Consider the following 18,767-nt stretch of genomic DNA (forward strand, 5'->3'; position numbering starts at 1 on the left):
TTAGGCAGATATACAAAGAAATGCACTATAAATAAGCCAATATGGAACCCTAAAATAATCCATGGGAAGGTAAGAAAAGAAAAATAGAAGAACAAGAAACAGAAGAAACAAACAGAAAACAAATAATAAAATGGCAGGCATAAACTCTATTAATAATTAACCTAAACATAAATAACGTATATATACAAATTAAAAGGCAAAGGTTAGCAGAGAAGGCTTAAAAACCCCACAATCCAACTATATGCTATTTATAAGAAATTCATTTCAAATTCAAAGACACTGGATCTCTTAAATGTTGCTGGTGGGAATGTAAAATGGTACAATCACTGTGGGAAACAATGTGAAAGTGTCTTTAAACTAAACGTGCATGGGACACCTGGGTGACTCAGTCGGTTAAGTGTCTTGACTTCAGCTCAGGTCACGATCTCACGGTTTGTGAGTTTGAGCCTCACATCGTGCTGTCTGCTGTCAACACAGAGCCTGCTTCAGATCCTCTGTCTTCCTCTCTCTCTGCCCCCCCTCCCCCGCTAGCACACTCTCACGCTCGCTCTCTCTCAAAAATAAACATTAAAAAAAACAAAAACAAAACTAGGGGCACCTGGGTGGCTCCGTTGGTTAAGTGTCAACTTCAGCTCAGGTCATGATCTTGCAGCCCGTGAGTTCGAACATCAGGCTCTGTGCTGACAGCTCAGAGCCTGGAGCCTGCTTCAGATTCTGTGTCTCCCTCTCTCTCTGCCCCTCCCCCACTCACTCTGTCTCTCAAAAATGAATTAAAAAAATTTTTTAAACAGCAACAACAAAAAACTAAATATGCACTTACCATACAACATCAGCAACTGCACTTGTGGGCATTTACACCAGAGAAAGGAAAATTTATGTTCACACAAAAACATGTATACTTTTCATAGAAGCTTTATTTGTAACGGTGAAAAACTGGAGACAATTTAGATGTCCTTCGATGAGTGACTAGTTAAATAAACTGTACAGCCATGTCACTGAATACTACTCAGCAATAAAAAAAGAAACGAAATACTGACACAGACAACAACCTGGATGAAATCTACAGGGCATTACACTGAGAAAGTCAATCCCAAATATTATATATTTCATACAATTCCATTAATACAAATTATTGAAATGACAAAATTACAGAAACAGAGAACACATTAGTGGTGGCTGGCCTGAGGGGGATGGATGGAGGTGGTACTAGGGAGGTAGGTGTGGCTATGAAATCGGCAACACAAGGGATCCTCTTGTTGATAAACCTGTTTTGTATTTTGACTGTGGTGGTAGATACATGTATCTATACATGTGGTAAGACCGCACAGAGTCAAATGCACATCCACATGTGCACACACACACACAAGAGTACAAGTAAATCAAGTAGACTGTTATCAAAAGCAATATTCTGGTTGCTGATACTGTACTACGATGCTGCACACTGTTACCATTGGGAGAATCTGTATAAAGGATGACTTCTTACAACTGCTTGTACCTTATATTTTCCTGTTGTTACTCTAATTTTCTACAGTGAGCAATGTGTAGACATCTGTTGGTTCTGCCTGGCTAAATACATTCTCTCTTCTTCTGGAAAGAATGTACACTTTGCTTTGGGGAACTATGACCTACCCTACTGGAAACACTCTTGTAGGACTGGCCATCAAGATCTCACCATGCCTGGACATTGAACCAGCCAGGTTCACTCTTCCTTGTATGTTAACCCTGAACAGAAGAGACACAGACTAATTCATCCCAGCTACAGAGTCCTAATGAGCCCATCCATTAGTTCTAGCTACCTGATCTCTGAAGTTAACTTAGTTCTCTCAATTTCAGGGTTTGTTTCTTTCCTTTGAGGTTATGAGCTACCCCACATTCTTCAAATATATCCCATTTTGCTTCAGTTCTTCACATTTGGTTCCTGTTATTTGCACCTAAAGAACCTAATCAATATAAGGCCCCCTCAAAACACACACACACACACACACACACCCCACAAAAAACAAAAACACCTTACTTAGTTTTAAATTTTTTAAATAATTTTAACTGTTCGCACGAACCGAATTAAGGTTTTCTCCATAAACTGATACTAAAAAAATGAAGATTCTTATAAACGAACTTAATAGAATGCAAATTTGGCTGCAGTTAAAAAGATTTAGCTGTAACTAAAAGCCATACGAAGTCCAAGTAACATGAAAATACAATGATGTGGTTCCTATTCTAAAGTCTCATAGCTAAGACAGATAATTATAAGTAATTATAACATAAAAACTGTTTTAGAAGAGGTGTGTTTAATGCTATGTCAACACAGAAAAAAAGCCAATTCAATAAAGGATCCAAACTATGAATTTTAACCTGTTCTAGCCTGGTTTTAAATAAGTATCATTCTCTTAGAAGACTTACCAATATTCCCTCTATATCAGTCAGAGCATAAACATATATTTTCAATATCATGGTCATAAAGCAAATGTTAGCTCACACAATTCCAATCTGAAATATTTTTATTATTAGTCAGCATGAACACTAGGTATTCCAATGCTAATATGTCAAATGATAATTTTAATAAAGCCAAATGTAGACTGGTTTCTAAAATTATGACCAAATAATGATTACAGACTAAAAGGACAAAAAAAAGTCACATATAATAAATATTTACATAGTACTTCTACTCTTATTTAGTTTCTGGACTAATTGTTTAGTTTTATAAGTAAAAATCACACATCCAAAGATGAGTTCAATTAAACTTGTAAAAGTGTACTTTATCATTATATATACTTCCTTAGAATAAAGTAATACTTCTTACCTTCTGGAGTTGGAATGCACCCCAAGAAAATGAAAGAAAGAAAAAAAAAAGCTTTTAATTTTAACAATAAAACCAAAAAGTAAACTCTCCCTTCCCCTCCCAGCAATATCCACAATTCTTCAAATTAGCACCCTCCCCCCACTTTGCTATATAGAACATTCATTTCTTCTTTAGAATTTACAAGTTAGCCCAAAATATCACGTTGTCTAGACATGCACAGTTAAACTCAGATAAATAGTCTAAACCATTTCAGATAACAACTGCATACCTTAATTATGTGACAAACTAAAACTATTAAAGCAGTTTTGAGTCAAATGTGGATACAATGAGTATTCTTTAATATTCTTCCCATGCATTTCAATTTCAAGGAGCCATCATAAAGCCATCAGCTATGGACCCTAAGGTTTATTAGTTTCCATAATGAATCCACTACTGTGAAGCTGAGTAACAATGAGTAAGAATACTCTTTTCTGTTAACATGCAAGCATTTGTGGATTTTTGTTTCTTCATTATTAAGCCTTTTTGATATCCCTACAAGGTTTGTGTGCTTGAAAGCAGACTGCAACAGGCAGATAAAGAAAACACAGGCTGAATTCAAAGGTATCAGCTAACTTCAGATAAATATGGTATCAATTTAATCAATAATGTTCTTCATTCTTAAACTTTCCTGTATATCACCTTAAGGCAATTCAGCTTGGCAAACAGTCCAATGATCTATTCTGCAGAGATAATGATTTCTGCTGAAAACTAGTAGAGAATGTTGACTTTATTACCCTTGCTACATATTTTACAAAAGAAGAGATGGGGAAAAAATTAGGTGCTCAGATTCGTTTTTGGTATGAGGTAAGCTAAAACATTATTTTAATACCATGTGAAAGAGATTATCTTGTTCATAAGTAAATGTATTAATACTAATTAGATGCAATTGGGACTCCTCCAAAGAGGTAAAATTTCAATCTAGCAATTGTTTATTGAGCATGATCTTTGTTAGATGGTTCCCAGGTTCTTTACAATTCCAACTCTAAAGGAGCTTGCTTGGGATACAAGACTGAGACATTAAAAAAACAAAAAATCAACTCCTTGTTAGGGAACAAATTGGAGTTCTACAAAACAACAATATAAAGATTTGAATGTTCCATTACTGTAAATTCTTTAAAAATGTAGTGGCCCTTTCAGAAGTCAAGTTATTATAATGGCTGAGGTTTTTGTTCCAAATTCTTCCAGAAAGAAATTTACAGTTAGATAGCAACTATCCTAATGTTATTATGTACCAGCACATAATACAAGACTGATTTGAAAAATCGAGCAAATATACTAATCAAAAGAGTAGGAAGAACTAGGGATATACAGACAGTATGATATATTAATAAGAACAAAACCAGAAACAGTAAGCCTGGGTTTCTACCTTCACAGAACCAGTTGTCTGACCCTGACCAATCTCCATGGGCCTAAATTCTTCAATAATAAATTGACATGTAACGGTAATATCCCAATTAACTATTCCATCTATCACATTCTGTGACTGAAATAATGTGACTGATTTGGAAAAGGGGTTGGGGAAGGGAGGCAAGGGTGAGGAATACAACAGGGTTTACCTTTCTGGGGGTACTGTTAATCAGGGCCATCATGCTGTAAACAGCTAGAGAAACTTCATTTGCAAAAAAATCCAATTTTTTAAATTATAATTTAAAAGCTAGGTAGGTGGCTACACTCTTTTATTAGCTACATAACTTATTCTCCCACATCAATTTTATGGTGTACAAGATCCAAATTCATGACTCACCAAAATTATTAATTATTGTATATCATGAACCCTTGGGACCACTCATAAATGGTCTAATTCAGAAAATAATCTGTGGATGATAAATTCATAATACCAAGAATCTTCCTAGTTTCTCTTATGAATGGAAAGAAATAGTAGTAAGAGAAAAGGGTTTCAGAAAATAGTTATTTTTCTCTTCTTTGCTAAAAACTCTCTTTCTCTAATAGCAGATATAAGAAGAGTCAAGGTAATACAGCTAAAGGATGAACAAAGCAGGTGAAGAAAACCTGGGGGGGGGGGGGGGGGCGCAGGCACTAAAAGCAATGGCTAATTTAGAAGGAAGGCTTGAAGTCCTATACTTAAACATTAATGGCTGCCACAGCTGATGAAGGGGAGAAACCTGCTGTACAAGACTAAGGAAAGAAGTAGTGAAGAGTGATTAACAGTAAAGGATTCATGGGAATTGTATAAAACACACACAAACATTTGACTTATGGAGTATTCTGTGTATGTTTCACCAACAGTATTGCACACTTAATGTCTATGTTTAGTTGTTTGCTTTTCTGATAAGCCAAAATATTCAATTTGCACAGTCTCTTGAGTTCGTCTCTGTTGGATATATACTGCGTTGCTGAAGTAATAAAATGCCTAAGATTGACTTCAAAACAGTCCAGGGTGAGAGGACAATTTATAATTTAGCTGGAGAATGTATGCTTTTCTTTCCATTTGCAATTTTATAAAAGTAAAAATTTATATTTAGGTAACTGTCTTCAGTATCTTATTAACCGAGACTTGTAACATAAGTGAAAGTACATTATCATGAAAGGAAAGGATGCATTTTTGGATTCTATAACACACCAGAACTCTTTACTCAATGATGTGCCAAACAGGTATTAGGTATTAATCTCTGAAAATAGACACCTACTCTATAGCTCCAGATCACTGTTACCTTTTAGCTGCGACCTTGAAGTTTATACTATAACCATGCCCTGCACCTGAATACCTCCTCACCCCTTGTAAGGTTCACAACTTTTTTTGAATCCACAAATACATGCTCAGTGAATCCTTTAACAACTCCTCACTTGTCCAGTTCATTCTTCAGTTTTTTTCTATAGTAAATAGCAGCTATATAATCAGGAAGCCTAGAAATCATTTTTTATTTCCTCTTTCCTTTTACCTTCCACATCCAATCCGCCAGCAAGCCCTGAAATATGTATCTTAAATCCATCTATTCTCCCCAGCACTACTTACCAAATCCAAACAAAACACCACCATAGTTTGCCTGCTCTAGTAAAGCAGCCCCTTTATTAGTCTCCTTAACCCTTTCAACTCCTACTGCTGCAGGCCATTCTTCATAAATTACATTCATCTAAATATATATATTTATCTAAATCATAATTCAGACTACATATCATCTTGTAATTATCAGATGCAAATGTTTGAGGCAGGTGTATTATTTCCTTTTGAGAACTGACTACACGTTTGGACAGAGTGATGCTTAAACATTTAACCAGTGGTTAAATCCATACTGGTTTACTGTGTTCTATTCACATCCAATTACTCATTTGGTACAAAAAACTGGCTCCGATTACAGAACTACTCAACATGGAGGTTTCAAACACTAGTCATAAAATATTTGTGTTAAGTAGCCTATACTAGACTATCTGTGATAAACCCCCTTCCTATAGTTTTAAAATGACTGAAAAACAAAGGCTACACCAAAATCTGGAATTCTATTCTAAGCCAAAGAAAAACACAATGATTTTGAACTGAAATTTGTGGATTAATTCATGTTTCCATGAACTCCACAAATTTAAAGCTCAATCCAATTTCATGATTTAAAATTGAGTGAGACTTGGTGAGAGCAGACCCACAACAGCCTCTCTCTCTTTCTGGCTGGTTGCACTAAAACTTGTAAAAATACAGAAAGCAACTTCCCACACAAAAATTTGTACATGGATGTTCACAGTAGTATTATTCATAATAGCCAAAAAGTGAAAATAACCCCAATGCCCATCAACTGATGAATGGATAAATAAAATGTGGCATATGCATGCAATGGAATATTATTCAGCAATAAAGGAATAAAGTACTGATAAATAATACAATATGAATAAACCTTCAAATCTTTATACTATATGAAAGGAGCCAGTCAAAAAAGACCACATATTGTGTGATTCCATTTTATGAAATATCCAAAATTGGCAAATCCATGGTCAGAGAAAGCATATTAGAGGTTGCCTAAGGCTGGGGCACTGAGGGTGGGGCAAGGAAAAGGAATGACAACTAATACTGAAAGGTTTCTTTTGGGGATAATGGAAATGTTCTGTACAAATACATTAAATAATAAACCACTGAACCATATGCTTTAAAATGCTTTTATGGTATGTTCATTATATGTCAATTTTTAAAAAGCAACTACCTTAAACATTAAAAATTAAGAAAGCTGGCACATTTGGGAAGTCTAATTTGATTTGTATGGGAGTATGTAGTAAAGAATTTACCTTTACCCAAAGAGAGGTCTGGTCTTTGCCCTTGGATTAAGAAATATTCACTAGGCCTTTTGAGAGACTTGAGCCAGCCAGATAACACTGGCAAAAGAAGGCAGCAGAGAGGGGACAGTAAAATAAAATATAAGGAAAAACAGAAAATAGTGAAATGGTAGAGTAAATCTAATCATGTCAATGATTATCAGATAGAATATTTCTTTAAAAAATACTATGTGCTGCCTATACAGTTTAGCTGGAGTGAAGATGGAAACAAATCAAGTAAAACAAAATGGTATATGGGGCCAGACAATGATTTCAGTTATTCTACTGAAAAACTACTGAAGGCTGTTGTGCTAGTTATCAATTTATTGACTTTTAGCTCCAAATCCAGCTTCCTTTGTCCTCTCTGTAGTAGTGGAGCTGGACCCTATAAACACTTCTCCTCTGCCAGTTGGCTCAACGTTAAGTTTGTCAATAGTGCACTGGAGGAACACTACAGCATGAAAGGGCGCTTTTCTTTCTGGTTTTACTGTACTGTTGCCTGCCTGCTCTTATGACATGCAGCACCCAGCAACATGAAGGACACTTGACGGCCCTCCACCTTCAGCAAGGTTCAGCAGAATGCCTGTGGGTGGCTTCCCAGAAAATTCTGCTGGAGCCTCAGCTGGCTCCCAGTGAATGTGGGACAGGTGCCCAGCAGGAGGTTTTCCAACAAGTTCTCCTAATACTCAGTAGGGAGTTTCCTAAGTGCTAGCCCAGGCTACAGCACTAGTGAACTTTGTCATCCACGGGACCAGAGCCCTACCTTGTCCATTAAGATCTGAATAACAGCCTAGGGACATGGAGGGGTCTCCTTAGGTCACACTGCCTCAGCCCTGCAGGTACTGGCTGCTCCCTTTTAATAGTTAATTTCTGGTTAACAAATTAATAACTAGTTAACTTAGTAATTTCCCTGTTCAAATTACCATGTAGCTTCTGTCTGTTGACCAGACCCTGAGACTTATAAAACTGTACAGCTCAAAGACTGCAGAAAACCTCTTAAAAACTCTTAAGTTCTTAAAGGAACCAGTACCTCTGTCCTTCTCAACCAGGAGCCAATCACTTACCTTTTAATACTATTTTTGTGACAAAATATATGTAACATACAAGTTACCATTTGAACCTTTTTTTAGAGTTTATTTATTTATTTTGGGGGGGAGGGGGGCAGAGAAAGAGGGAGAGAGAGAATCCTAAGCAGGCTCCACACTGCCAGAGTGGAGCCCGACGCAGGGTTCAATCTCACAAACCGTGAGATCACAACTGAGCCAAAATCAAAAGTCGGACACTATACCAACTGAACCACCCAGGTGCCCCCATTTGAAGGATTTTTAAGTGTAGATTCCAGTGGCATGGAGTACATTCACAATGCTGGGCAACCATTACCACTGTCCATTTCCATAACTTTTTCATCATCCCAGAAAGAAACTTCATACTAATTAAACAATAACTCTTTATTCTTCCCTACTCTCAGTCCCCGGTAACCTCTATTCTACGTTCTGTCTCTGTATCAGTCTGCCTGTTCTAAGTATCTCATACAAATGGAACTGTACAATATCTGTCCTTTTTTTTCCTGTCGTCACGTCACTATTTGTCCTTTTGTGTCTTATTTCACTTAGCATGTTTTTAAGGTTTATCCGTGTAGTATGTATCCGAATTTCATTCTTTCTTAAGGCTGATAATATTCCACTGAAATTATATACTACGTTTTATTTATCCACTCATCTTTTAATGGACATTTAGGCTGTGTCCACTTTAATGTATTTTAAAATAAAACAACAGAATGTGGAATAATCAAACTTAAGTGAGCTTCTTCAAAATGGGGAAGATGGGGAAAACTACAAAGGGAAAAAAGAACTGAAAGCCACGTACTATGGATTGAGGAATGGAAATTAAACTGTAAAAAGCAGCACATCTTTAATAAAGATATTATCTATTTCATTCAGTAATCTAAAAACTTTAATGATTATAAGACTATCATTTAACACATCACTGCAGCAAGAGAATAAGCTGTAACTGCATCTGAATGTGATCTCCCAACTACTAATACTTCACATATATAACAGGTAGGTTTTCAATGTCTGACATATGCCAAAAACAAAAGAGAAGGGGGACAAAGAGCAAATTTCACTCCTCATGGAGCTACCTTAATGTAAGCAATAGAGAAGCTTGATGACTTTTTTAAGATCACAAAAATATGTGACTTCAAACTTTAGGTGGTATGAAGAAATAAACAGAACACTATAATACACTAAAAAAGGAAATATGCTCTAACTTCTAAAGTCAGCCAAAGTGCTCTGAAAAAGACATATTCAAACTGACATGTAAAAAATAAGAGGTAACTGAGGTAAAAGCACATTCCTTGTTAAAAAGTCAGCATATGGGGCGCCTGGGTGGCTCAGTCGGTTAAGCGTCCGACTTCAGCTCAGGTCATGATCTCGCGGCCCATGAGTTCGAGCCCCGCGTCGGGCTCTGGGCTGCTGGCTCAGAGCCTGGAGCCTGCTTCCCATTCTGTGTCTCCCTCTCTCTCTGCCCCTCCCCCGTTCATGCTCTGTCTCTCTCTGTCCCAAAAAAAATAAATAAAAACGTTGAAAAAAAAAAAAAAAGTCAGCATATACAAAGGCTGAAGTAAGAAAGAGCTTCCCTACATATTTGAGAATTGATAACATATAATATTTAAAGCTATGGGATTGGACAAAATTGCACTTAAGTTAGAAGGTAATGATCAAAGGAAAAAAAACTGAGAAGGAAGGAGGAGAGGAGAAATGTTTGTAATTGCTTCAGGTAACAGAGTTTCAAAAAGGAAGGCGTAGTCAACTGTGTTAAATAATGCTAAGTAGTAAGAGTAACTAGAAGTCCCATGGAATTAACAAAATGGAAGTCAATGGTGACTTAGAAAGAACTGCTTTGTCGTTACACAATTGCATCACAACAATGTAGTTTAACCAAGAGCAGCTACTTATAAATTGTTATCACGAAGTGAAGCCAGAAGCTATTTTTGCTGACTCTACCATTTTGCTATTTTTTTCTAAATCTCTTTTTTTCCCCTTCTTTTATTTATTTACTATTCTTCACATATTTACTATTCTTGCCTGCTTCCTAGAAATGATAACGATAAGTGTAAAGTCACAGAGCTTTAGTATATTGGAGCCAGATGACCCTGCACCTGTCACTGAGACCTAAGGGACTGAGGGTAGTTTACTCTCTACACACCAGATATCCTGGTCTATGTCCCCGGTGTGCATCAAAAGTCTAATTTTAAGGGGGAAAAAATGAAATCTCTTGCCCATTCATATTCTATAAAAACCCCATAGTGTTATAAAAAAACATTAGAACACCTTAGCAGAATTTGTTCCACAGAACCACAAAAATCACTACCTTTTGCTCCTGTAGCTTTGTACAAATTGATCTGTTATTACATGGACATTATGCTTTAATCTAATAAGTCTTATCTAATTCAAATAAAAATTTAGAATTATATCACTGATAAATTAAGTGACTAATTTTTTAATTTACAAAAATGTTTAAATGTTCACACAATTTCTGAGAGACTTATGTTACATAAAGTGAAATACACTAATTTTACTTCATTCCTTCAAAGTCATAACACAAACCTATTTTATTCCCAGCCTATTGACATTTGGCCACAAATCAAACAAAATTTTTTGAGCTCTGTTAGCAAACAAGGGCAAAAAACTGAATTTTGTATTCAAGAAGATGAGAATTACAATCTAGAACACACAACAGCTATTTATCAAAAAATGTATTACTGTCCGTTTACAAATATTTTACCATAGCTCATTATTACTCTGGCATCTGAGCTGAACAATTCTCCAGTGTGATGGACCATCCAGCACAATGTGAGACATTTAGCATCTTGTTACCTGTTAAATGCCACCGTGCTCCTGTACTTTCTAGTCACTTTGACAATCAAACACAGCCCCATAAATTTACACAATACCACCCCCACTTGAGAAAACTAGTAGCAGTTTTAAAGCACTCCAACCTTTCCCATCTTAATGAAAATATCTCTCATGTAGACTCCCAGATTTCAACGTTAACAATACAAAGTATGTTGAACATAACTTTAACATTTCTTTTTTATTTTTTTAATGTTTTAACTTATTTTTGAGAGACCGAGAGAGAGAGAGAGAGACAGAGGACAAGTGGGGGAGGGGCAGAGAAGGGGAGACACAGAATCCGAAGCAGGCTCCAGGCTCTGAGCTGTCAGCACAGAGCCCGACGTGGGGCTCGAGCTCGTGAACAGCGAGATCATGACTTGAGCCGACGTCAGACACTTAACTGACTGAGCCACCCAGTTGCCCCAATTTTAACATTTCTTGATGACAGAAGGTCTTGTTTATGAAGTGACTATTACGTGCTATTGTAATAGAAGGCTCTTAGAAATTAAAGTGTGTTTTATCTTTGGTCCTGTATTAATTGACCCCAAGCTGTTTTATTTGTACATATAACTATTATTTGAAATACATACTGCTCTATATGTACCTTTTCCATTTTATTCTTTTTGGCCAAGGTTATTTCTTCCTAGATTGTCTATTTCTAGCACTCTCCCTGCACTAGAGAATACTTGTTACATGCTACTGACCAAGCTTATTAAATTAAAAGCCTGAACTCATAGATGAAGGTTTGAAGATGGCTCCAGGCCTTCCTAAGAATTAAAGTGCATGGGATGGAAAAAGATACATTCTAAGAATTTTTTTTTAAACATACTTGTGGTTTTATAACTGTGCTATGGCTGAAAACTCCAGAGATCTGACAACTGAATAAATCAGAAATTAGCAAAGCAGTTATTACTAAATCATCAATCTTCAGGGCTAAAGTACACTGCTATATACTACAAAACACTCTAATCAAGTATTATAATTATTACTAATAATATTTAAGTAACTCACCTGATTTCTTTTAGTCCTTCTCTCTGGATAACTTGAAGAATTTCTTTATGACTCATGGGTGTATTGGGGTATTTTTCTAAGACCTGAGAAACAAGTATATAATAATAAATTATTTCTTATTTTAAGTTCTTATTATAATTATGTGTATAATTATAGTTCTTATTCTTATAACTATGTATTAATTTCATCCAGCACATACATATCCAGGGACTTTTTATCCCTTTAATTTTGGGACAATAAGAAAAATGGAAAATTAATGGAATATAAACAGGTTCTTCTCTCTTAGTCACAAACAATATGTCAAGTCCTGAAACAGAAATGGATCAAAAAAGATTAAGATTAATAACTAAATTATTTATTAGTAGTGTTTAGTATAAAATTATGTACTTTCTGCCTCCACCCCCATGTCACATGCCTAACTGTGGATCTACTATAGGTAGTTTGAGATTATCATCTTTACATTCCCAGCAAAGCTGAGTATGGCATGAATGCTCAATAAATTCTTAACCAAAACAAATGAACAATACAGTTGTAACAAAATTTCCTGGTTCTGGTAAAAAAGGAGTAAGCATAGTTTATCTCCTGCTGAATATGACTAAAAACCTGGATGGAATGCATGGAGCAGCTATCTCCATGCATTCGGGTAGCAATCGGGTTGGAGTACAAAACCACAACTAAAAGTTTTACTAACCCCTAAGTGAGTTTCCTGATTTTATTTGCTCTGGGACCACTCAGTCTAAACTCAAAGGCAGTACAAATTCAGAACTGTCCACTAACAGCAGGCAGAAATGGCTCTCAAGAGAATTCTTCTCTTTTTTGATCTGAGGACCAGTAAAGGGGTCCCCTAGGGAGAGGCGGTTTTCTGAGGTTTCCCCCCTTTCTCTTGACCTATGCCCCCAGACAAGCCAAGACAGCATCCTTGGCAGTGGTGATACCAGCAATGGTTGAACAGGGACTGAAAACTCCAACAAAACAGAACCCTTCTAATCCCCTAGGTGTGAAGGGAATCCACATGGCTTATATTCTTTCTCTGTCATCCTATTGTTTGCCATCAAAGGCAGATCCAGTTGTGGAATATACAGCAAAACAGAGAAATGAAAGCCTCAGCTGTCCAGCCATAGGACAAGGAAGAAGGGTCTGTAGGAGCCAGAAAGTTATCAGGGAGAAAGTTATTGCAAAGACAAAGGAGCCAAGAAAATGATACCACAAAGTTCCATAAACACTCCTGGGGTCACTCCAGAGCTATGCATGTGTGTGTCTGACCCTAATCATACTATCAGGTTCCCAAATTAGCCAGTAAGTGGTACACATGCAGAACAGATCAGAACAACTCTGCAAAGGCTTTGAAAACTAAATATTGGAATTTTAGTGCACAAAAGGTGGGTGGAAACTTGTGATCTGAACCTAACAAAGTCAAATAAATACCTGCTTTAAAACAAAGTCAAATAAATACCTGCTTTAAATACCTGCAAAATTATTCTCCATTGGATTTAAATAAGACATACAATATGATAACATAACATTAAAATGTCTATATACAATCCAACATCACTTGACAACTGAACAACTAGGAAACTCTCAAGAACTCACAAGGGAAAAGACAACCTACACACAATAAATCCAAGATGACAAAGACATTGGAATGATCAAAGACTTTAAAGCAATTATTATAACCATGCTTCAAGTCAGGAAGACGGGGGTGCCTGGGTGGCTCAGTTGGTTAAGCATCCAACTTTGGCTCAGGTCATGATCTTGCAGTTCTTGGGTTCGAGCCCCACATCAGCCCTGTGCTGACAGTTCGGAGCCTGGAGTCTGGAGCCTGCTTTGGATTCTGTGTCTCCCTCTCTCTCTGCCCCTACCCTGCTCACACACTTTCTTTCTCGAAAACAAATAAACATTAAAAAAAAAAAAAAAAAAGTCAGGAAGCGGGCCACCTAGCTGGCTTAGTCAGTGGAGCATGCAACTCTTGATCTCAGGGTTGTGAGCTGGAGCTCCATCCACAGGGTGTAGAGACTACTCAAAAATAAAATCTTAAAAAAAAAAAAAAAAAGTCAACAAGAATATTCTTGAAAGAAAGAGACAAGAATATTCTTGAAAGAAACAGAGTGTCAGCAGAGAAATAAGATTAGTGTGTGTGTGTGTGTGTATGACTGTGTGAAACAAAATAAAATTTTAGGACTAAAAAATACAATAACCAAGATAAAACCCAAAATTCCCTGGAGGCACTCAACTGCAGAATGGAGATAATGAAGAAAAGAGTCAGTGAGCTTGAAGCTAAAGCAATAGAAATTATCCAATCTGATGAATAGACAGAAAAATGGTAGAAAAAATAAATGAACAGGGCTAATGGGAAAGAATCACAAAGTGTAACATTCATGTTATCAGAATCCCAAAAAGAGATGAGAAAGAGTGCAAAAACTGTATCTGAAGAAACAGCAGCAGAAAACTCCCCAAATTTGGTTAAAGATATACACTTACAATTTCAGCAAGGTCAATGAATCTCAAACAACATAAATTCAAAGAAACCCATACCAAACACTAAAACAACAAAATAAATTTGAAAGCAACCCAGGTAAAACAACCATTTATTTAGGAGAACAATTCCAGTGACTGTACATTTCTCATCAGAAACCATGGAAAGTAGAAATAGTGAAAAAAACATTGTAAAGTACTGTAAGAAAAGGGCTCTCAATTCAAAATTCCTATCCAGCAAAAATGCCCCTTAAGAATAAAAGGGAAAGGGGGCACCTGGTTGGCTCAGTCAGTATAGCATCTGACTTTTGATCTCGGGGTCATGAGTTCAAGCCCCATATTAGTATAGACATGACTTTTTTAAAAAATGGGAACAAAGGGGGTACCTGGGTGGCTCAGTCAGTTAAGCATCCGACTTCACCTCGGGTCATGATCTCATAGTCTGTGAGTTCAAGTCCCATATTGGGTTCAATCTCTCTGCTACATCTGACAGTGTTAATAACCGTTCTTTTCTTAGACATTGCTCTCTCTAGACTTTTTTTCTAAAACCCTTCTTCTTAGTCTTCTTCACAGGTGTCTTTTTCTATGCCCACCCTTAAATAATTTATAAGCATCAATCTGCAGCTTTTGCTGCTCATTCCGCCAACTCTCCCTGAGTAACATCATCCATCCCCAAGTCTTCACCAAGCACCCGTATTTTGACAAAAGAAAAAGCACAGTCTGTACATAACTACCTTTTATTTTTTTTAATCTTTTTTTAATGTTTATTTATTTCTGAGACAGAGAAAGACAGAGCATGAGTTGGGGAGGGGCAGAGAGAGAGGGAGACACAGAATCAGAAGCAGGCTCCAGGCTCTGGGCTGTCAGCACAGAGCCCGATGCGGGGCTCGAACTCACAAACCGTGAGATCATGACCTGAGCCGAAGTCAGTCACTCAACCGACTGAGCCACCCAGGCGCCCCCATAACTACCTTTTATTTTTTTTTTTCAACGTTTATTTATTTATTTATTTTGGTGGGGGGGACAGAGAGAGACAGAGCATGAACGGGGGAGGGGCAGAGAGAGAGGGAGACACAGAATCGGAAACAGGCTCCAGGCTCCGAGCCATCAGCCCAGAGCCCGACGCGGGGCTCGAACTCACGGACCGCGAGATCATGACCTGGCTGAAGTCGGACGCTTAACCGACTGCGCCACCCAGGCGCCCCAATAACTACCTTTTAAACATCAACCTTAGATGCTTCAGAAACATCTCAAACTTAGCATGTCCAAAATTTCACTTATTATCCTTGTCCAAATTAAGGCCCATATAGAAAACTGAGCCTTTATTTATTGTCTATATATTAAAATGTATACAATTGGGGCGCCTGGGTGGCGCAGTCGGTTAAGCGTCCGACTTCAGCCAGGTCACGATCTCACGGTCCGTGAGTTCGAGCCCCGCGTCAGGCTCTGGGCTGATGGCTCAGAGCCTGGAGCCTGTTTCCGATTCTGTGTCTCCCTCTCTCTCTGCCCCTCCCCCGTTCATGCTCTGTCTCTCTCTGTCCCAAAAATAAATAAACGTTGAAAAAAAAAAAAATTTAAAATGTATACAATTACTGAAAATGAAAAAATATACACCATGGACATGGACAAATAATTCATAAAAGAGCTAATACAATAGGATAACAATCATATGAAAACGCATTTACATATTGAAATATTTACAGATGAAATTATATGATGTCTGGAATTTGATTCAAAATTATACAGGAGGAAATTAGGACAGAGGCTTAAATATAGCAAGACTGGCTATGAGTTGGTAATTTTAAGAGCTACACAATGGGTACAAAGATATTCATTATACTATTGTCAACTTTTGTGTACACATTCAATATCCCATAATAAAATTTATGAAAAAAAAAGAACCAGAAGGTTTTTTACTAACAATCAAATATAAAACTCATATTCTCTAATGTTTTTCCCCTGCTAATTTAGACAGCAAAAACATGGCAATAAGTAAACACCATGAAATGAGTATGTACACATAATCCAGTACTACTGAGATAGAAGAAAATATTCATTATGTTACTCACTAAAAAATTTAAAGGCTACTTATCCAATAACAGGACACCAAGGAAACTGGCGTATCTATACCACTTAATATTATACAGCCATAAATGAAAAGGGAACATGACTTGGGTATGGAGGCCTCCTCTCTAAGCCTCCCTCAAAACTAGATATGGAACTCAAGTTCTAGACACCAGAACGTGGTAACAGCAACAACCAGATTTTCAAAAAGCCAGAGCACGTCCCACTTTGGCCCTTTCTCTACCCCGAGGCTTTGACAATGGAGGTGACAAGGCATCCTGACCCATACAGGTAAGGCCATTCCCTAAGAATGGCAGACTACTGACTACACCTCCAGACCACTGCATGAAAGAGAAATACACATCCAATCCATTTAAGGAAGTGTTACACACAGCCAAGTCTGTGTCTAACTAATATGACTGACCAATCTATCCACGGGACACGGGACAGCAAGTGACCTTAAAACTTAAATTACATTATTCCTCTGATTTTAACACTTCTTTTAATTAGCTAAAATTGAAATCTGAATTCCTTGATAGAGCTTAAAAAATTCTACATGAAATCCTGTATCTTACTCTTCTTACATTACCTTCTTGCCCTTCTTCAAATATAACAAATTCATTCCTAACTCAGGGCCATTTGCATCTGTCCCACCTCCTGCAATGCTTTCCCCTTTAACTCTCTCCCTTCACTTCTTCAAAGAGATCCTGACCACTCTAAAATACACTCAGACACTCACAAGCGACGCCACCACCTACACACACACACACACATACACGCACACGCACATGCAGACACACTTTATTCCCTTAGTGTGATTTTCCCCCAGCTTTAGTGAGACATAATTGACAAATAACCTTGTGTACGTTTAAAGTATACAATATGGTCATGTGATATTCTTATATATAGTTAAATGATTACATTAAGCTTTGTTAACTATCACATAGTTATTGTACACATGGTAACAATTAAAAGATCTACTTGTAGCAAATTTCACAGTTTTTCTTTTTCTTTCTTTCTTTTTTTTTTTTTTTAAGAGAAAATGCATGCATGGACAAGCACTGGGGAGGGGCAGAGGGAAAAAGAGACAGAATCTTAAGGAAGCTCCATACCCAGTGCCGGACCCATGGCAGGGCTCAATCTCACAACCGTGAGATTATGACCTGAGCCAAAATCAAGAGTTGGATGTCCAACCAAGCCACGCAGGAGTCCCATATCCTTAGCAAAAAAATACACAATATTGTTTACTACAATCACCATGCTGTACATTAATTAGATCACCAGAATTTATTCTTCTAATTGCTAGCTTGTATCCTTTGACCAACATCTCTCCATTTCCCCTACCCACCCCCAAAGCCTAGAAACCAACAACTTACTCTGTTTCTGAGATCAATTTTTTTAATCTATCTATCCATCTATCCGTCCATTTTTGAGAGACAGACAGAAAGAGAGAACAAGCAGGGTTGGGACAGAGAGAGGGAGGCAGAGAATCCCAAGCAGCCTCCAAACGGTCAGCATAGAGACTGACACAGGGCTCAAACTCATGACCTGAGCCAAAACCAAGAGTCAGATTCTTAACTGACTGAGCCACCCAGGTGCTCTGATATCAACTTTTTTTAGATTCCACATATGGGACCATGCAGTATTTGTCTTTCTCTATCTGACTGCTTCACTTAGCATAAAGCTCACAAGGTTCATCCTTGTCATATACGGCAGATTTCCTTCTTTTTATGGCTGGATGGTATTCCATTGCACGCAGTAATTTTTTTTTTTTTCAGATCATCTGTATGACACCTAAGTTGTTTCCATGTCTCAGCTACTGTGAATAATGCTGCAATGAACACAGGGGTGCAAATACCTCTCTAAGACAGTATTTCATTTCCTTTGGATATATACCCAGAAGTGGGATTGCTGGTAGTTCTATTTTTTTTTTTAATGTTTATTTATTTTTGACAGAGAGAGACAGAGCATGAGCAGGGGAGGGGCAGAGAGAGATGGGGACACAGAATCTGAAACAGGCTCCAGGCTCTGAGCTATCAGCACAGAACCCGACGCGGGGCTCGAACTCACAAACTGCAAGATCATGACCTGAGCTGAAGTCGGACGCTCAACCGACTGAGCCACCCAGGCGCCCCTGGTAGTTCTATTTTTTAAGGAACATCCATACTGTTTACCATAGTGTCTGTACCAACTTATGCGGCACAAAAAGAGTTTTTATATAGAGATATACA

The 18,767-nt window shown here is 37.5% G+C and overlaps 1 protein-coding gene across 1 annotated transcript in view; it reads right to left on the reverse strand.

The window, feature by feature from the left end:
* The window catches only part of ASXL2 (ASXL transcriptional regulator 2), a 134,384-nt gene that overhangs the window by 72,223 nt on the left and 43,394 nt on the right, over positions 1–18,767 (reverse strand). Inside the window, exon 2 of the mRNA XM_086700170.1 lies at positions 12,001–12,083. Coding sequence (XP_086556296.1) covers positions 12,001–12,083 — 83 coding nt within the window. The remainder of the gene's footprint in view (positions 1–12,000; positions 12,084–18,767) is intronic.

This window comes from Puma concolor, chromosome A3, assembly GCF_028749965.1.
Source record: "Puma concolor isolate L17-30 chromosome A3, mPumCon1.1.hap2, whole genome shotgun sequence".
In the NCBI taxonomy this organism is placed as follows: Eukaryota; Metazoa; Chordata; class Mammalia; order Carnivora; family Felidae; genus Puma; species Puma concolor.